Raw genomic sequence first — 21,151 nt, 5'->3', positions numbered from 1 at the left:
TAAACCCTTTAAATGTTTTATAACAACAACAACATTAACGGAGACTACCGACCACATTCTGTTCAAGAAGTCCCTTAAGACTTATCTATGTGGTAGAACATACTCCTCTGTTACTTAACTTCCCACAGTTCTTTTTTTTGTACCCCCAGTTGTTTGCCCCCACCTAAGATGTACTTTATTCTCTGTTCTGACTTCGAATTAGTTTGTTCATTTCCTATTGTTGTTAGCCACATAGAGCCTGCCATGGTGGGAATCTGTGGGATATAAATGTTCTAAAATAAATAAATAACAAAGTTCACGATGCATCTTCACTTTATATTCCAACCATACAAAACTTTATTCTTTATCTCCAAACATATTCTTAGGTATGTATCTTCCAACTTTGTATTCTTACATTTACAGCTTCATGCTTTAAAAGAATCTTCTCATTTCAGTTACACACTCACATCTCTTTATACTCCAAATAGTTTAAAGTGCATTAACCGGACACCTTCACCACCTACATGTGGTATGTTTCGCTAATCGCTGCTTCAGGGTGTGGTCCGAATTCTCTATATGTAGCAATACCTCCATTTCACATTATGTGACACCATCCAGTAAAGTATTAGGTATTAAATAAGAGCTGAAAGAGAGAAATTTCAAGGAAAGCAGGATTGAAACTGGGAAGCTAAAATTTACTGCTGCATCTCTGGTGTAAACATACATAACATAGTAGATGATGGCAGAAAAAGACCTGCACGGTCCATCCAGTCTGCCCAACAAGATAACTCATATGTGCTACTTTTTGTGTATACCCTACTTTGATTTGTACCTGTGAGTCAGCAAAAAGCAGTTTTCAATTTTTTAAAATTTATTTCTGCAGCTTAAGTTCAGTAAGATGCATTGTTCTTGAAATGTACCAGCGTTATGAGACTTGTACGGGACCTAGACAGAGTCTTAAGAAAATCCACTGGAAGAAAGGGATTGGTTGCAGATGTGATAATAAAAATGTGATAAACCTGATAAACCTTCTATAAGGTACAAGGAGGCATTGTTCATGGGCTAGGGAGAAGGTCCAGTGGGAGTTATTTTTTACTGAAATGGGAACAAATGCTTGGATCCAGCAGGACCGTAGAATGCAAGTACCCCGGGGGCAGATAAGATAGTGGTAAGACTGCTTTCCAAAAATACTGGGACTAGGGGGCATGCGATGAAGCTACAATGTAGTAAATTTAAAATGAATCGGAGAAAGTTTTTCTTCACTCAAAGTGTAATTAAACTCTGGAATTCACTGCCAGGTAAAGGCAGTTAGCTTAGCGGAGTTTAAAAAAGGTTTGGACGGCTTCCTAAAGGAAAAGTCCATAGACCGTTATTAAATGGACTTGGGGAAAATCCACTATTTCTGGGATAAGCAGTATAAAATGTTTTGTACATTTTTGGGATCTTGCCAGGTATTTGTGACCTGGATTGGCCACTGAGGGAAACAGGATGCTGGGCTCGATGGACCTTTGGTCTTTCCCAGTATGGCAATACTTATGTACTTATGAGATCTAGTGATGACAGCAAATTAACTGGACCAAGAGGTGGTCATCTGCCAGAAGCTGCTATATTACAATGTGAAGGTCAGATATTTCAGGTTACAGTTAGATCTCATTGTACCAAACTGCTGACCTTATTTTGAGAAAAACAGGCAAAAGAAAATAAAATGAGCTTCAACTGCACTATCCAAAGAAAGCTTAAAATGGCCAACTTAGCACTGATGAGCAGGGAGGGAACAGTGCAGAAGCCTCACACCCCTTTCTCTAGCACTAGGAGGGGATTCTCTGAGCCCCATGTTACTATGTTTACTGCAAGGATGACTGCTGTTCACTTCCTCAGAAATTGGTATCATCACAGCATCTTCATTTTTATTGCCACCTATCAGTTGCTTGATTGCTATTGATGCCTGTAAATTTCATGTCCTTTTGTGCTTATGAGGCAAAGTCAGCATAGCTGTTTAACATGGGATTTTTCTGAAAAATTCTAATACAGATGATCCATGTCGAGGAATAATCTGAGACTGATAAACTCAGTTCACACAATATCTGAGGTCTTTTTGAAATGGAAGTTTTTAGACTAGGGAAAGGTGATTTTCTGCTTCCTGGCGATTCCCAGTGGCACTGTTACAATCAAAGCATATGGTAGAGTTGCAGAAATTGTCTTGGAAAGCACTGTTAGTAGGAATATGTGCCTGTGCCATTTCAAGCAAGTTCCAGAGAAGGCAGTAGATGCAAAATACTGAAAGACATAAGCTACCGGCATCCATGGTTTCATTAAGCAGAAGTACACTGAAGCTGTTCACCTTTGATATCTTGATTAATGATCCAAAAATCCATTAAGGATAGAAATGGAACAGAACAGCGTGAATGTATTTTGTTTCTTGATGCAGAGATTGTGAGGTTTCCCAGTGATGGTGTGATTATAGCATTTAGAGACTGCCTGCTTGCTCCAGGAGATCAGTCTGCACTGGCCAAGCAAGAAATGGTACAGTGATGTTACTACAGAGTGCAGCATCTGTATGATCCACTGTGAAAAGATTAGCAGAAATCTCTTCCAAACTGAGGTCACCCTTGCTTTCATCAGTATCAGTTCATGTCTCAGTCCTTCCCTTGAACAGCCTCTTGGTTTCCCTGTAACCATGTTTTACACACTCTGCTACAACCTCCAGGCTGACCTCTGTGTAACTAAGGATATGGTGATATTTGATGAGGCATGAGAGTGGCTGGAAATTCTTTCATATAAGATTCAAGATCTTTTCTGCTGCATGGCCTGTTTTGTTTATCTGGGCCCTGTGTAAGACAGCATGCATTAATGTTTATATATGTATATATATATATATATATATATATATATATATATATATATATATATATTTGTTACATTTGTATCCCACATTTTCCCACCTATTTATATGTTGATTGTCTTTTGCATGTGATTTTTGTAACACGTCTAGTTAATAGGCGGGCTATGAATATTTTAATTAAAATAAATAAATGGACCCCCCGGCCTTGTCCCTGACTGCAGTCTTCACAGTGAAATAATTCAATCAGTATTTGAAGATCTTTCTCCTTGCTGGTTACACATGATGTACTGTTTGTGTGTGTGAAATAGTGGGGAGAGGGGGGTTCTCGTTTTTTGTTTTGGGAGGAGGGACTGTCCTTCCATGTTAAATTGTACAGCGCTGCGTAACCCTAGTAGCGCTTTAGAAATGTTTAGTAGTAGTAGGAAATTAAAAATGACTGTTATGTATTCATAGTGTGAATTATCTTGTTGTACTGTTTGGGATAACTCAAAAAACATGTATATCAAATAAATTCAAAAATATATTCTGCATGATTTTTCTCTTCTAGCACCATGGCAAGCCCACGGACAAGGAAGGTGCTTAAAGAAGTCCGAGCACAAGATGAGAACAACGTAAGCAAAGTCTGTGTTGTGACCTCCTGAGATTGCCTGGGAGTCGTATACTTCTCATGGCCATGCATTTCCCCTTGATCTTTCCTCCTCAGAGCTTCTGAATCCTGAGTTGTGGATGGCAGCCCTTAGTCAGCTGCACTTTAGTTTCAGATAGGACAGCAGCTCTTTCTATTTATGACTTTGTATTTCACAACAGGCAGTGTGTGGGAGACTGTTGTAGCGAGTGAAAGGTACAGGACACACCACCAAACAAATACAATAATCGTAAAACAAAAATAAAATTAGTAAACCTAATTGACAGCCATTCTAAAATAAAAATTATACTGTACATAATCAAAATACCAAATCAAACAAATAATAGAAGACCTTTCTTCCACATATATTTGGGAAACATAGGCGCCGATGAACTTTTTTCCTTAGCTTCCTTTTCTTATGTTGCTGTTTTTGTCTTACCAGTTGTTTTGTGTATGTAATAGATATATATTGATTTTTACTTCTTTTCCTTCATTTTCATTTTTTGCTTTTCTGAATTTTAGGCACATGGATAACCTGCCTGCTGGGAGATTTCCAGCTCTGGTAGAAATATTTATGTGCTTTGAGTCATTACTTTTTTTTTTTTGGCTTGTTTATACAATTGATCAGATGGTTCTGCTGCTTCTAGGCCACTTCCACAGGCCTGTGCTCAGTGGTATGAAAGCTTAGATTTATGCGAAAGACTTTTAGCTACTTCCTTTTCCATCTGACAGACCCACCTCTCGGTAGCTCACAGAATGCTTTGGCTTTATGTCTTGCAGCTCTGCTTTGAGTGTGGTGCATTTAACCCACAGTGGGTGAGTGTGACGTATGGGATTTGGATCTGCCTGGAGTGTTCAGGGAAACATCGAGGACTGGGAGTTCACCTCAGGTGAGTCCTGAGTGGTCTTATCAGCAAGAAATGAGCTCTCTTCTGCTGCTTTGAAAACTTATTAAAAAATTGTTACCTGATTTGAACAAATATATTTTTAAATTTGGCTTTTCCCGAATTTTACCTCTTTAAGTCCCCCCCCCCCCTCTTACCCCCAGGTGGCATGCCCAGCAGCTCTATGAAACGTTTGCCGACCCAAAGACTGGAGTGGCATCACAGTGCGAAGCTGCACGGCCACTCTTCAGGTTATAGTCATTCATGCCTAAATGCTGGTTGGCAGTTTGCCATCATGTCAACCACATATAGGTAGCTAAATATGGTGCAGTCTTAGAACAATATATGTTAAATACTGAGAGCAATACTTCTGGCTTTAACTTGCTAATCTTAACATGTTTCCCCCTCCCCCTTGAGATGCACAGCACCCTCACTCGTAGCATATAATGAAGTGATACACAATATGCAAACTTGATCTTCATCTGAGGTGCACTTTTGAGTCAGCAGGAGCCGCCACAATACAATGTTCTCATCCTTCCATAGGCCTGCGTGCCCCCTCGCCCCCAGTGTCTGTTCTGTTGATAGGGGATCTGAACTCTAATCCCTTGTGTGACAGTGACTAATGTTATGGCCTGGGTCATGGGGCCAATGCACAGAACTGAATGTTTTCTCGAATAAAACAAAACAAAGCAGGATGCATGGGTCTTCTTGTACCATACTGCTGACCTTTCATTTTGGGCCAGACAGTCACCAAATTTGGCTTTGTTTAAAATTAAAAATCACCAGTGTTTAATATTATCCTTCTTATTAGTTATTGGTCATGATGCCTGCCTAATGAGACTTTCCTAACACACTGTCAAATGTTATTGCTTTTTCCCTGATGTTTTCCAGTGAGGTTCATCAATTTATGATCAGCTGGGCTGGCCAAGTATCAACCAGCATGATTTAGCCAAGTATAAAAAAACAAACTTGTGCCAGCACTGATGGGCCCCTGCAATGCAGAGCATGAGGGAAATCCTGAGTCCCAGGGGCATCATTTCATTCCTGCTTCTGTGTGATTTGGTGTAGGGAGAATTGCTATGAGCTCAGCAGGTCTTTCGTACACATCTATCCTCTCCCTCTTTTCATTACCCTTTATTTCTCCCTTACCAAGGCTGCTTAGGTGACTTGCTGGCCAGTGAAGAAGGGGTAGTGTTTCCAAGACTGAGCCCCCTCAGTTGAACCACGAAGGGTCACCCCTGTTCTTTGTACTTCAAGCTCTCTGCCCTGGGGGATGCAAGACTTGGAGATGGGCTACATCCCTGTGTTTTTTGCATGCTAAACATTTTTTGCAGTGTGTTTTGAAATGTGAGAACTGCATGTTTCTGCTGCAGCTTTGTGCGCTCTGTCACCATGGACAAGTGGAAGGATGTGGAGCTGGAGAAGATGAAAGCCGGAGGCAATGCCAAGTTTCGGCAGTTCTTGGAGTCCCAGGACGACTACAACCCCTGCTGGACAATGCAGGAAAAGTACAACAGCAAGGTTGCAGCTCTCTATAGGGACAAGGTAAAAAGATTGAAATGGAAACCTAACAGCTCTTGTGTCTTTAGAAACATGGAGGAGTAGCTTAATGGTTAGAGCAGCAGGCAGAGAACCAAGGAAACCAAGGTTCAAATCCTACTTTTCCCATGAGACTCTGGGTAAGTCACTTTACCCTCCATTTCCTTTTGTACTGTTGAAATTGTAAGCCCTCCTGGATAAGGAAATAATTTGTATTAACCTGATTGTAGCTCACTTGGATTTTGTGTTTGGAAGAGGTGGTAAATCTAAAATCAGCCAATCCGTTAGTGAAAATTGGATCCTTAGAAGGTGCGTTTATCGGGCCTTGTTGTCCTTAGTGACAGATATTTTGATTTGCGCTCTAATTTGCTCAGCCTCATGGTTTTGTTCAATATTTTATTTTGTAACATTTACAATCCTCACTCCACCAAGAAAGGATCCAGTAGATACACGAGGGTTTTATGGAAACTAATACAGGAAACAGACTGATAGCAGTTCTGTGACACTGTTTCCCTGTGATAGTGTGTCACATCACCTTTAACTAGTGGAGTATTTGAAAACTCAGCACATAGAGATGGAGAAGATTGGGGCTTCTTGGAGCAGGTGTTTGTAGTTGTAACTTGGCTCAAATTTCTGTGACTCTGTGGTAGTAATTCTCATTTTATTGTGATTTGTGGCTTTACCTTGTTTTTCTTTCTTTTTCTCCTTAGATTGCTACTTTGGCTGACGGCAAAGACTGGTCTGTTGAAACATCTGCTGCCAAGAACTGGATCCCTCCTCAACCTAAGACTTCTCTCCCACCAGCACAACGGTGGGTCATTGTGTTCCTTTAACACCTGTAGCACTGGTAACAGGACAGTTATCCATTGGAACATTGTTCATATCTGGGCTTTTTGGAGTAAGAGGAACCTACATAACTCCATCCAAGACAGAAATGAGTGTTCTTTTAAGGATAAGATGCCCTTGTACCTTTTCATTCATATTTTATTGCTTGTGTCGGGTAGTTCTGTAATGGTCACCCAAATGTGGAAACCAAAATATAGGGTGCTGAGTGCAAATATCTGGGCACTCGGATTATGTTATAGAGTAGAGCATAGGTCTGCGTTTGCATACTGACTTTTAAAGGTGCTATTGCTTACGCTTTGTAAAAGGCACGCATAAATTTTGCACTTCTATAAATTACGTGTATGCACCTTTGCGTTTGCGTGCTACATTCACATGTGTAAGTGCTAGTAATCTATAAATGTAAGCGCCATTGCACACTAAGATTATAGAATTAGGGGATAGTGCTTTTAAAAACACAGCAGATGTCTTCTTCATTTATGACGTGCACACACCTGGGACTGGCTTTCGGGCGTAGGCTCTCAAGGTTAAGGTAATAATGACTTCTGATTGATTTTTTTGGTGTGATTTTTGAATAGAGATTTTTAGATTTCATACGATACATGAGGCCTGTGCTGAAGTAGCTGCTGGGTTGGCATCTTATGAGGGGATATCTACAACTTCATATTATCTGCACAGTGCTTAATTCTCTGTCTGAATCTCTGCAGCTCCTCGCAGAATGCAGCAGGCCCAGCAGACAAGGCGTTTGAAGACTGGTTAAATGATGATGTTAACTCCTACCAAAGGTAAGTCCTGAATCACAAAAGACAGACAGGCCTTAAAAGTGCGGACTGAGATGCCCTATGTAATACATGGAACAAAAATAATTAAAATAAGATTATACCTTTTTGTTGGGACTAGCTTTTGAAGGTCAGAGCTGCCTTCCTCCTTATGTTGCATGTATTGCCAGGCACTTAGTGGGTTCAACCTTTGACTGATTGGATGGGTCCAGTAATGTACAAGTGCTGTGTTTAGTAGGGGCTGACTTGGACAGTATATTTTGGTCTGAATACTCTCTTGAACTGGTATGAATAGGGCCCTTCCTCCCCAAGGAAGTGCAAATTAAGTTCTGATGGTATTACAAGCTGAGTATAGAGCACATATCAGATTCAATAATCTGACCTCACATCATGACTGAGAAGATAGGTTGGTGGTGCTGACTGGGAAACATATGAAAATGTCATTAAAACGAGTTTGAGCTGATCTGTATTTGAAAGAAGAGAAATGTCAGCTTTTGCATTTGCTCTCTAGGGTAATGTTCAGCAGAGGGTTTCAGTGCTAATGACCCTTCCCATACCACCCAGGATGAAACATGGCAAGTGGCCTTGGATGACATCACTGCTGTACATGGAACACCTATAATATGGCAAAACATATAATGACAAAAATATCTATCAGATATTACGAACTGTATCCCAAAACTTGGAGCAAATTGCACCGTGTGCTGGGGAAGTTGTGACTGTAGAAAGAGGGGTGAGTGTTTGCCTTTAGGGAGTCTGCACTATTATAAAGAACAAAATCACAGAGCATATACATAAGCATGGATTTAGTGAAGGAAAATCTTGCTTCACCAATCTACTACATTTCTTTGAAGGGGTGAACAAACGTGGATTGATATTGTGTATCTGGATTTTCAAAAGGCATTTGACAAAGTACCTCATGAAAGACTCCAGAGGAAATTGGAAAGTCATGGGACAGGAGGTAGTGTTCTATTTTGGATTTGAAAACAGAGAGTAGGGTTAAGTGGTCAATATTCTCAATGGAGGAGGGTAGGTAAAGGGGTTCCGTAGGGGCCTGTGCTGGGACCACTGCTTTTTTGTTTTGTTTTTTAAAATTTTATAAGAAGTCTTTATTAATGTCAGAGAATGGAGGGGAAAACATCCATGTGATGACAATATAGCAGTATAGGAGATATTTGTAAAATTACAGAGGCAACAGATACATCCAATCTCCCAGTCCAATCCTGACAGTGTAAGGTAAACACGATGCACTTCAAAATTTTTAAGGTTTTTAAGAAAGAATGTAACACCATATTCCCCCTCACCCCCTTCTGACCAAGGAGGCACTGAACAGGAGATAATTATAGCCCACGAGAGCAGCATTCAAGTAGAAGAATGACTAATAAAAGGTTTCCAAGTAATTTCTCATTTATGAAGAGAGCATTGACGAACAGCTAATAAACACTCCATTTCACAAATATACCATAGTTTGTTCAGCCATTTCACCAGTGAGGGAACAATCAGGTTGTTTCCAGTGCGCTGCCAGTCACTCGAGCAGCACACATTGCATGTCGCACCAAAAAGGGCCTGAGGAGATGGTAGTCTTGGGTCGTTCTTAGGAAAAAAGAAAACAATTGGTGACCAGGGAATGGAATGGTGCAGCCACCTCTGGAGTCTATGTTGAATCATTCTCCAAAAGGCCCGAATCTTGACACAAGTCTACCAAATGTGACCCATGGTACCAATCTCCCCACAGCCCCTCCAACACAAGCCCGAGAGTCCTGGAAATGTATGTTGAAGACAGGCAGGCGTTAGATGACAGTGAAATAACACTTTTACAGCATTTTCATTAAAAGCTGCGGAGACACACCTTCACCAATGCCTTCTCTAGAGTGCTTCATTCATTGTCTCCCAGCTCCAGGCCCAGCTCATGCTGCCAATTCCGGCAGTGCAGAGTATAGATCGGTGATTATGAAGAAAGGTACTACAAGTAATCAAACCCTGAGTACTCTTCGAGTCTTCACGTAAGTCCTCCAGAAAAGAGACCTACCTAAGTATGAGAGCGGATGGATGGCGAGGAAAGAAAGTGAGATAGCTGAGGGAAAGCATATCTGTCTTGAGACACAAAAGGGTATTCCTCCAACAGAGAAGCAAAATTAAGCAGGGCGCCTTCATCGAAAATCTGACCCCAAGACCTGAGGCCCAATGAATATCAACGAGTGATAACACCAGGGGGGGGAACACAGGATTAAAAGCTATAGGCTCAAGATGTGACAAGATGTAATCTGGTTTCGAGAAAAGTGTCCTAATAGTAAAAAGTAGTGTAAATCGAGGGACACAACCCAGTACCAAGGTGGCTATGTTTACATGGAAGCCACATAAGGATGCCCAATGGTCTCAAACCTAGAGACATTTGTTCCAAATGAATGAATATTTTATGAGAGTGAGTCTGATACCATTCTAGAGCTGCATGTGCCTGAGCTGCCCTATAGTACCAGAAGACATTGGGGACTCCCAACCCCCCTCTCTGCTTATCCTGGTATAAAAAGGATTGAGTTAAGCGATGTTGTTTACCAGATCAGATAAAGCAAGTAATACAATCCTGCAGCTTAGAGAGAAATCCCCGTGATAACTGAAGCGGGAGAACCTGAAATAGGTAAAGTAATCAGGGCAAGATATTGACTTTAATTGTAGCTGTACTACCAAACCAGGAGAGACCCAAATCTTCCCAGCGGTACAAATCACGAGAGAGGCCTCGGACCAAACCAGAATAGTTAGCAGAAAATAAGTCGGAGTAAGATGGAGATTAAAAAAAAAAACCCAAGTAGCGTAGCCCATGTGTGGTCCATCGGAAAGGAAAGAAAGGCTGTATGGAGTCCAAGAGCCTCGAAAGTAAGGTAATATTTAGGGCCTCTGATTTATTCGTATTAATCTTAAACCCAGAGACCACAGAGTGCTCCTCGATGACCTGCAGAAGATTGTGAAATGAAGTTAATGGTCAAGTAATAGAAGCACATCATCAGCAAATAAAGCCATTTTATGCTCCTGGTTAGCAATGCAGATACCAGTGTCAGGATGTGAACACACCGATGCAAAGAGCATCCCTGGCGAGTTCCTCTAGATAAGGAAAACAAGGCAGTGTTCCCACCTTTAACGCATGCTTTAGGAGAATTATAAAAGGCCTGAATCTAGCCAAAGAAGGAGGGATCCAAACCAAATTGTTCCATAACCCGATACATAAAAGGCCAATGGACTCTATCAACAGCCTTCTTGGCATCTAATCTAAGAAGGCACATAGGAATCTGATCATGCTTGACCAGGTGTAACAAATCCATCATTCTACGGACATTATCCATGGCCTGGTGATGAGCCACAAAGTCCACTTGATCAGGGTATATAAGAGAAGCTAGAACAGTTGCAAGGCAGTTAGCCAAAACCTTTGCCAAAAGCTTTATGTCCATATTTTAAAATGAGATAGGTCGATATGAGGCACATTCAGTGATCCTTATCAGGTTTCGGAATTACCGCAATCCAGGCCTACATCATAGATGGTGGCAAAGCTTCCCCTGAATGAACCCCATTAAGAAGATCCACAAGAAGGGGAGCTAAGTCCACAGCAAAGGTCTTGTAGAATTTGTTCAGGAACCCATCCAACCCAGGGGTTTTCCCAGAAGGAAGCCCCTTTTGATAACCTTTTGGATTTCTATCGGAGTAACCGGTTGGTCAAGATCAGCATGTTTGGCAGTAAGTGAGGGGAGATTACGTGATGACCAGTAATCAGAAATAGCCTCAGGGCTAGTATGAATTTCCTGTGAATAAAGAGATTGATAGAAATCCTGGAAATGTTGATGAATCTGAGAAATAGTCAGAACCTTGCCTTTTCCAATCACATACTCGGCAGTTCATATGGTCCACTCTTTGTTTGCGGAGTTTCAGAGCAAGCAAATGGCCAGCTTTGTAAGTAAACCCATAAGAACTTACTTTGTGGTATGATTGTAGCAAACTTAGTTGTTCAGAGTAAATAGCATCCAGTTGAAGCTTAGCTGCACGCAATTCTCACAGCACCACAGAAGAGCCTGTAAGTTTATGGCTGGATTCTAAGCGTCTGATCGTGTCTAAGCAGTTTGCAAGTTGTGCTCGTTGAAGATGGGCTCGCCTACTAGCCAATTGTAAGAAGTAAACACGAGAAACTTATTTCATGGCATCACAGACTATATATCCAATGAAGGCTCTGAATCACGATTAATTTCCAAATTGTCTTTTAAGAGTGCTCTATAACCCCTCAATACCTCTGCATCGTGTAGTAAAAGAGTATTTAAGTTACATCTTTGGCTTCCTCCCTTAAAGAGGGCAGGAAAACCCAGATCGGTGTGTGATCCGAAAAAGTTATATTCCCTATACTCGAGTCCGTGCCCATCTCAACCAATCTTGTATCTAAAACGAGATAATTGATGTGTGAATGAGACTCTTGAGTAGAAGAATAGTAGGAGTATCACGCTCTCTCCGGTGAGAAGCACACCATGCATCCATTGACTGCAATGACCTTACAAGAGAACCCAAGGCAGAAGAGATCCTAGAATCAAGTCTAGAGGCCCCACTGGAACGATCAAGATAAGGATCCAAAGTTGTATTAAAGTTGCCGTCTCCCCAAGGATTAGAAAACCCTGAAGGAATGAGGAAAGAGCTTCCTGCAAGCGAATGTAAAACGCCTCTTGGTGGTCGTTGGGGGCATAGATAGAGGCCCATGTGACATCTACTTGATTGAGAGTAATGTGAAGAAACAAAAAGTGTCCCTTGGGGATCACGTTTGATCTTAACAACTTGCACTTGTAAAGAAGAATGTAGTAGAATAGCCACCCCCACTTTGAGGAGTCAGCAGCTGAGGCGTAATAAATATGGTGATAGCAAGGGTGAGAGAGGAGCTTCTTATGAGCACAGAGAAGGTTTGTATCCTGTGGGAATACATGAGGTTTTAAGTGGAGCAATTCTTTAGAGCTTTTGACGCTTCTGAGGCATGTTTAAACCTTTTACATAAGATAAAACTTTTAAATCACAAGTCATCCCAAACTAATGGAGTGCAAAAACATAATACCTAATCTGCACATTCCAAGTCGTCCCGAATTTCCAGGCCCCCCTTCCAGTAAAATATCCCCCCAACATTCCAACTCAGTTGTAATCCCATCCACCTCCCACCCTCCCCTCTCCACCCATGTAACAAACACCAGACTTCTGGCCCGTATGACCCTATCTACGGGATACAGAGGAACTGACCCACAACACCAAAAGATCCCTGCACACAAACAACCTCGATCCCCAACACACTTAAACACACACTTATTTATGTGCATAACTGACCGGAAAATATCCACTCTCCAACCATACAACCCACATACATACTAGAACTCACAAACTCCTAGCACTGGTAGAACCACAGTCCCTAGGCAAAGTGTATAAACAGTTTGTCAAAAAAGAACTCAGTCTGCAAGCGACAAAAACAGTAAAAAAAGACACATGGCAAAGAATAAAAAGAGAGCGCAAAATTGCCTAACTGATGTTGGTCATTTATCAACAGCCACTGCCTTTGCTTTTGTCAAGGTCTTCTTAGCTAAAGCAGGAACCCGCTGCCATTTCTAAAGTTTAGCTTTCATAGCAGGTGCCACTGTACTCCATGGCAGAAAGATCCGCATCATATAAAAGTTTCCACGCACCTGCTAATGACTGTACCTGATGCTGCTTACCCTTCAAAGCAAAGTTTAGTGAAAATGGAAACCCCCAACTGTATGAAATCTGTTCCTTGTTTAAGATATCCAAGGTGGTTTTCATCGGTGGACTCTGTAACAGTTTAAGTTGAGATAAATCCTGAAACACAATGATTTTATAGGTATTGTATTCCAAGTGAGGGGTTTGACGGGTGTGGGTAAGTACAGGCTCTTTGTCCGAGTATTTGACAAAGTGAGCAATTATATCTCATGGTTTATTGTCCATGTGCTGTCCCAATGAGCGATGGGCTGTCTCCAAATCAAATGGGACAGAAACCGCATCGGAGCCCAGTAAGGTGGTGCATATGGCATGGATTATAGCCAGTACATCCTCTGTCCCCCCTCTGGCACTCCAAATCGTCCAGCTTATATAGCAGATCAGATTGCTGTTTTGCCATATTTTGGATATTAGAAGTATTGGAGAAAATCAGGTCTGCATGTTCATCAATTTTCAATTCTATATCCTCCACCCGGCCTCCAAGCTCTCTGAGGTCGGAACCAAGCATCGCAATATGCTCTGGGTTCTCTTCCTTGGATGCTTGAATATCCGTTTGTATCCCCGACAGGAACTTCCTCCGGGACCGCTGCTTTTTAACATATATATGATCTAGATAACTAGTGAGGTAATTAAATTTGCTGATGACATAGTTATTCAAAGTTGCTAAATCACAAGAGGATTGTGAAAAATTGCAAGACGACCTTACAAGACTGGAAGACTGAGCATCCAAATGGCAGATGACATTTAATGTGAGCAAGTGCAAAGTGATGCATGTGGGAAAGAGTGACCCAAACTATAGCTGCATGATGCAAGGTTCCACATTTGAAGTCACCGACCAGGAAAAGGATCTAGGTGTCATCGTTGACGATACATTGAAACCCTCTGCTTAGTGTTCAGTGGCGGCGAAGCGAGCAAATAGAATGTTAGGTATTATTAGGTAAGGAACGGAAAATAAAAACAAGGATGTTATAATGCCTTTGTATCGCTCCATGGTGCGACCGCACCTTGAATACTGTGTGTAATTCTGGTCACCGCACCTCAAAAATGATACAGTGGAATTAGAAAAGTTACAGAGAAGGGCGATGGGATGACTTCCCTTTGAGGAAAGGCTGAAGCAACTAGGGTTCTTCAGCTTGGCAGAAAGACAGCTCAGGAGAGATATGATAGAGGTATATAAAATAATCAGTGAAGTGGAACAGGTAGTCTTGAATCGCTTGTTTACTTTTTCCAAAAATACTAGCACTGGGGGGCACCCAATGAAACTACAAAGTAGTAAATCAAACATATAAACGGCGAGTGACCGTACTCACTCGCAAATGCGCAGTAGAGACTTCCCTCTCTGCCCCGCCCCCGCTTCAATATGTGATGATGGGGGCAGGACAGAGAGGGAAGTCTCTACTGGCATGCTGCAGACGTCGGAACCGCTCCCCCTCCCCCCTCCCCCGGAGTTGCCGCCGCCCCTCCATCTGGCCCGAGCACTGTGAACTTACATCAGCACGCAGCAGCAGGCACATCAGCAAAGCTGCCATCTGGCTTCCTTTGTCCTGCCCTCGCCGATGTTACATCACACGAGGGCGGGACACAGGCAGAGAAGGAAGCCCGCCCCGACGGCAGCTTTGCTGATGTGCCTGCTGCTGCGTGCTGATGTAAGTTTACAGTGCTGCTCGGGCCGGGTGGAGGGGCGGCGGCGACTCCGGGGGGGGGGGGGGGGGCTCAGAACCCCCCCCCCCCCCCCATTCCAAAAGTAGCCCATTTTCACGGGCTCAACGGCTAGTTTAAAATAAATCAGAGAAAATATTTCTTCACTCAACATGTAATTAAACTCTGGAATTCACTGCCAGAGAATGTGGCAAAAGCAGTTAGCTTAGTGGGGTTTAAAAAAGGTTTGGATATCTTCCTAAAAGACAAGTCCATAAGCCATTATTAAAATGGACTTGGGAAAATCCACTGTTATTTCTAGAATATGCAGCATAAAATGTACTGTTTTGGGATCTTGCCAGGTACTTGTGACCTGGATTGGCTACTTTTGGAAACAGGATACTGGTCTTGATGGATCTTCAATCTGTCCCAGTATTGCAACACTTATGTTCATTGATTCAGCCCCTAAAGGAATGTATCGATCACAGACATTGCTAACTATGTATGTTCTTCACATAGCTGCAGAGTGAGTAACCCTGTTCTTCTCTTACAGTGGTGGGGGCGTCAGCAGTCAGGAAAACCGCTATGTAGGATTTGGGAACACAGTTACCCCTCCGAAGAAAGACGACGATTTTATTAACAATGCCATGACCTCTCTGTACTCGGTAAGGTGGCACTTCTCTGTAGGATTCTTTTCAACCAGGTTTCTAATTTTTCTTCCTTTTTTCCATATCTGTTTGGCTCTCCAGTCTTACTGTTGTGGCCCCTCTCTAAGAGGTGGAAACACCTTCCTCAGCACTACCAACAACGCAGTTCCATGATTAGCTTGCTCCTATCCCCAGGGCTGTTCTTTCCTTGTGTCTTCCTCATACAGGGGACCTAGGATGCTGCTCTACTTTAAAGTTGTGGAGATTTTAAAAGACTCTGAAGTTATTTGTAGACCACTTCATGTTTACTTTATATTCTTGTGTTGTGGCCTCCTCTATTCCCTGGTTGGAAAGTTTCTGGGAGAATGCCTGGGGTGCCCTCATGTGGTCAGAGCTCAGAATACCTGAGGAAGCTTTCCCTGTGAAATTCCATTTTCAACAGGGGAAAGGTTTTACGAGCTTGAAGTGGAGTATTATCTGTTACATTGAATGATAGGATACCAGCTCCTGGGAGAATTTTCTAAATCCTTTGCACTGACTGAGTAATTTACTACTTTAAACAATATCAATGTATAATTGGAGCGCACAAGACCTGTGAGCCACAGAGCATCCTCGCCCAGAAACGGTGAGCTTCTTTTTCATATAATGACTGTTATTCTAATGGCCAGAGTAGTACATTCACCTTTTCTGGGGTCATGTTACACTGTAAAGAAAGTTGGATGAGCTCCTGGTTTTAAAACTGAAAAAAAAAATATTTTTTTTGTTTGTTTGTTTTTGTTTGCATTTTTAAGGGCTGGAGTAATTTTACTACCGGAGCAAGCAAATTTGCTTCAGCAGCCAAAGAAAGTGTAAGTGATTGATTGATTGATTAACTCTTTCAAACCAGCAATTGTGTTGTTTGTAAGCAGCTCATGAATGGCCATTCTTCACACACAGGTACTGGAATCTTTCTCTACTTTATCTCTGCCCCTCTCTGTTCTCTGTCTCTCTTTGCTTCCTTAATTCCCCCCCCCCCCCCCCCCCCAGACTGGCTGCTTACAGAATCCTCAAAGTGGAATGATGATTAGAGCCTGAAACTCCCTGGCTTCACTCTTGACTTACTGTCCTACTCTTCCGTATATTACTTCCAGTAGATATCTCTTCTCTTTCTGCTTTTTTTTTCATGTTGTCATTTATAATCTGAAACAACATGCCAGTAAAACGAATTTTCTACTGTTTCATTATGTCTCCCCTGCGTTCACTCCCCTCACCCCACTACTTCATACAGCAGGAGTGATTCCCTGGCTGTTACAGTCTTACTATGTTCTTAATATAAAATGGAGCAGGCTGGCACAGCCAGTATCCCTTTGCATCATGGTATTAGCAGGGCAGGAAAAGCTTGGGATCACTCCTGCACCATGAAGATTTGGGGGCATAATATTAGTGAGACGGAGGAGGCTGTTGGGGGGGGGGGGGGCGGGACACAGTATTAGCTTAGTGTGCTGTTTTGGTTGAGGCAGGGGAGGGAAGAGGGCCAAGGAAATGTGGGCAGGCTGTCTTAGCAAGCATGTAAAAACAAAACTACATTTATTTTCCCTTGTACACTTCTACTGACACATTCTATTGCTGCCTTCTAGCCCAGCAGGGTGTGCTTTCTCTCCTTGAAGTATTGCAATTCTAAAAGCTGCCTTCACTGGGTTGTGCAGTTAGGGGTGGGATATTTTTGAGTTTCCAGCATGCTCTTGCAATGTATTTAAAGCCTGATAGTGAAATTTTCACATTTGTGTAAATTCAGCATAGCTTTCTTCCTGTTTATTTTTAGGCTACGAAGATTGGGTCTCAAGCAAGTCAGAAGGTAATTAATGATCTGTTGTACATCTTGTTGCTTCATTAATTATGTGGCTGGAGATGCTGCAGTGATATCTCAGCCCTCTCATCCTTGATTGCTCTGCAGGGCCTGAGTTTTGTGTTGGTTACATCCAGCGCTGTTGGATGCATTCACTACTCTCACTGCGCACACTCAGGAAATGGTGGGGGCACATCCTGGTTTCACATGATAGAAATCTAATTGTAAAGAAATCAAAGTATATTAGCCCATGTGAAGCACTAATAGCCTCTGCAGCTTTTGGATTGAAGCTGGCTGTATTTATCTATTGTGGCAGCAGGTTATTATATTAGAGGCAAAGTCAAGAGGTTTCCTATTCTGCTAAGCCTCAGTTCAGAAATGAAGCAGGAAAATTGTGGCTGCAGCTAATCAGAAGACAAACAGCTGGATACCAGTTAGTGTCTGAGATTCCCATCATTAGGTCTGTGGTGTGGTGTCACCCTCCCACCCCCCCCCCCAAACAAAACCAGCAACTAAAATACATTTTATATGCATTCAGTATACAAATCTCTGTCTGTATTAAAGCTCTTGTTTACAGTTGTTGGTCTTTACTGCCTTGTGGGGTTTTCTGGCCACAGTGAAGTTTCTGGTTGGTCTGCTTGGGATGACACGTGTCAGGGACATTTTGCTCTTTGTGCTGTTGGTCCTGGCTGAACCTGTTTCATCCATGGCTCTTCCTGTCATGTCACAATATTGCCTGGTTCTAGCACTGTGTCCTGCAGGTGTTTCTAAATCTCATAAAAGGATCAGGCAGCTTTACTGTTAAGTGTCACTGTTCCCCCTAGTAGTGTCTGATCTTTGCTTTATCTGGGGATTTTGCTACACAACACAGGTTTGTTTTAGCTTCATTTGTCCTTTCAGAGTCCAGAAGTGCTAATGTCACCCACTAGGGAGAGTTAGTCTTGTCCTGTTCAGGCTAAGCCACTGATATCCAAGACAACCTGGAAAGACAGAGATGCTTGCCAAGGAGAGAGGGCAGTAATAAATAAGAGATGAGAGGACAGGGAGAAAGCAAACAAGTGGGTGGGGAGTGGGGGGAGCTGTGTCAGGGAGAGGCAGCAGTAATAAATTGATTGGGTGGGGGGAAACTAGTGGGTGGGGAGCACTGGTAGCGAAAGGGGATAGTAATAACAATCACATTGAGGATTCGTCTAAAACGTCCAGTTCAGTAAAAGGGAAAAATAGAGTATCTTCCACCATTGTTTTGAGAACTGGGTCTACTGATGTGCCCCCCCCCCCCCCCCCCCAATACGGTGCACTCCAGTCCCCCACAATTGCTCTTCACATGGCAGAGATCTGCATTACCCTAGCAGTATCTGCACACAGAAAGAGCAACTCAAGTCCTGCCTCCAACAGGGTCTGTCTTTCAGGGTATCACTAATTAATATGTATAAAGTATGTTTGCCTATAGTTCATCTGAAAAAACAGGTTGAATTATCCTAAAACTAGAGAGGTTCTGCAGATTTGGGCAAAATTTGTAACCGGCCTGCTTCTTTTAACTCCTTGCTACCTGGGTAAAGTTTTGGGGCTACAAGCAGCATCAGTCTGAGCCGGTAAAACCCTCTTATGCTCTCCTGTCGTGCATGGGTTCAGTCGCTTTGTGCTAAGCAACTGCTTCTTCTGTCCAGGACCTGTTTTAGGGTTTTCCATTTTAGTTGTCAAATGGAATTTCATGCATCCACAATTTTATTTTTGCCCCTCTTCATGTCTGTTAGTGATGGTCTGCGCTGTCTTGCTTATGGTGTGATGAGGTTATTTCAGCTATGCTTATGCTCTTACATAGAAGTATGTCTTCTGCTTGTGCCTGGGATACTTCTGTGAAATGTGTCACCGACTCCACGCTTCACCTGGCTGCTAGCTGTTTGTGCAGTCACTCTATCGCTTTCTCTCTGTTCAGCTGGTTGGTACCTCACACGTAGTTGCTCTGGCGAGGTGAGAGAATGTTTGAGGGGGCCTGTGACCTATCAGTGGTGCTTTTCCTTCCCAGTCATTCATTAGCTTTCAGGGCACACTGCTCACTTACCACTCTTGGGATCATAAATTGCTTTCATTTCTCTTCAAATATTCGCAGGAGCTGAAGAAATCTTCCAAATCACTTTTTTCAGATTTTTGTGTGCCAGCTGCTTACTGGCTTTCCTAAGGTGTCTCTCTTTGTGTTCATCTAGTTGCAAATACAGCTCTGATTTACTAAACTTTTTCCCCATAGATACAGAAAGAGTAAAATGTCTTTAGTAAATCAAAGCAATAGACTGTTTCTGGTCCTCAGATTTAGCCAGGGCACTGCTTTGACAGTAGCTAGCTAGCTGTGAATGAATAGCTACACCTCAGGGTCAATGGCAGTTGCAAAAAATGGTCTTGGGCCATCAGAGTGGACTCATCTGCCTTTAATCAAGCTTAAGTGGGACAGCTTTGGTGTGCGCTGAACATAGTGTGGGCGGTTGTACGCTGACTGCACTGAGAGTAGCCTCGCTCGTCTCTTAACCCTGTCTTGTCTGCTTCCTGGCTGGTTGTTGCTTGTATGAAACATAGCCCAAGGCTTCCTGCAGTCTTGTTCTGTGGTTGTCCATATTGCCTGTTATTCTCCTAAGCAAAGGAAAACTGTTTCTGATTTTCTCTTTATTGATTTTGTTTTCACTTTAACTAGGCTTCAGAGTTAGGTCAGAATTTCAATGAAAGTGTTCTCAAACCTGCCCAAGAAAAGGTAACTGTATAAATTTGTAAATGCTGTAATCTCTGTGCTATTAGTAATCTTCTTGGCTGCTCCTTCATGCAGCACATGAGGTAAATGCTGCCACTGGGTTCAGCCCCCTAAAGATGTCAGAAGCTGGAGGGAGCACCTTCAAGATTAAAGACCTTTGTTGAACACTGCAGCGGATGAGTATGCCCTCCAGAACATGCCTGGATCCAGTTTAATGATTTACAGCAGGGCTTTGTGAACTTTCTAATGAATACAAAACTTAACTTAGATGGTCCCAGTAAATCTTCCAATTTTCTCATTGTTGCTGATGGACCTCAGCTTTAATTAACTGTACTGATAAATATCACACATGATCTTGAATCCATAGAAGGAAGGGGCAGAGACGTGGTGGATGTAGGCAGGGACTGAAAAAGGACCCTCTCAATGACCTGATTTTCCCTTGTGTAGTACAATATTCTCTTTTAGTGGAAGTGTTTGTGTTGTTATTTGTGTTGCTGGCACACTTTAAACATACTTAAAAGTAGAATAAGGGAAGAGCTTTTTCCTATATCTACTGGCAACAGTTTACATTTTGTCTTAAAAACTAGGGAAAAACTTTGAGTGTCCTGTTCATTGCTTAAGTGTAATACTTAAAAGGGAAGGGATGTAGATTTAGGTCGTGCCCTTTTCAGTTGTAAGTGAGCTACATTTGAAGTATAGGAGGTTTTTCTCTGACCCCTGAGGGCTCACTCCTGTCTTATATTTTTGTACCTGAGGCAATGGAGGGTTAAGTGACTGACCCAGGATCACAAGGAACCACAATGGGATTTGAACCCTGGCTTCCCTGCTGCTCTAATCATTAGGATCAGGAAACAAGGGGACATAGGGGGGTGCCCTAAATGAAAGCAGAGTGCCAGGCATCTGTGCGCAGCCTTTGCTCTCTGGAAGTGGCTGCTTGGACAGTTACTACTGCTACTTTTTATCATTTCTATAGCGCTACTAGATGTACGCAGCGCTGTACACTGGACAGTTGGTTATATTTATGATGTGTATGTCTTCCTGAAAAAGGACTCTGAACCACTACTTTCTGTCACACAC

General features: G+C 42.4%; 1 protein-coding gene across 2 annotated transcripts in view; it reads left to right on the top strand.

Moving 5' to 3' along the window:
• Positions 1-21,151, top strand: part of ARFGAP1 (ADP ribosylation factor GTPase activating protein 1) — a 42,614-nt gene that overhangs the window by 12,254 nt on the left and 9,209 nt on the right. Inside the window, exons 2-10 of one of the 2 annotated variants that reach the window (XM_030211197.1) lie at positions 3,369-3,432; positions 4,227-4,336; positions 5,704-5,875; positions 6,580-6,680; positions 7,420-7,497; positions 15,419-15,530; positions 16,304-16,360; positions 17,314-17,346; positions 20,021-20,077. In XM_030211197.1, coding sequence (XP_030067057.1) covers positions 3,373-3,432; positions 4,227-4,336; positions 5,704-5,875; positions 6,580-6,680; positions 7,420-7,497; positions 15,419-15,530; positions 16,304-16,360; positions 17,314-17,346; positions 20,021-20,077 — 780 coding nt within the window. In that variant the 5' untranslated portion in view covers positions 3,369-3,372. The remainder of the gene's footprint in view (positions 1-3,368; positions 3,433-4,226; positions 4,337-5,703; positions 5,876-6,579; positions 6,681-7,419; positions 7,498-15,418; positions 15,531-16,303; positions 16,361-17,313; positions 17,347-20,020; positions 20,078-21,151) is intronic. The other variant, XM_030211198.1, reaches the window with a different exon arrangement.

This window comes from Microcaecilia unicolor, chromosome 8 (genome assembly GCF_901765095.1).
Source record: "Microcaecilia unicolor chromosome 8, aMicUni1.1, whole genome shotgun sequence".
In the NCBI taxonomy this organism is placed as follows: Eukaryota; Metazoa; Chordata; class Amphibia; order Gymnophiona; family Siphonopidae; genus Microcaecilia; species Microcaecilia unicolor.
The sequence above is the reverse complement of the archived record's forward strand: the minus strand, read 5'-3'. Positions and strand labels throughout refer to the sequence as shown.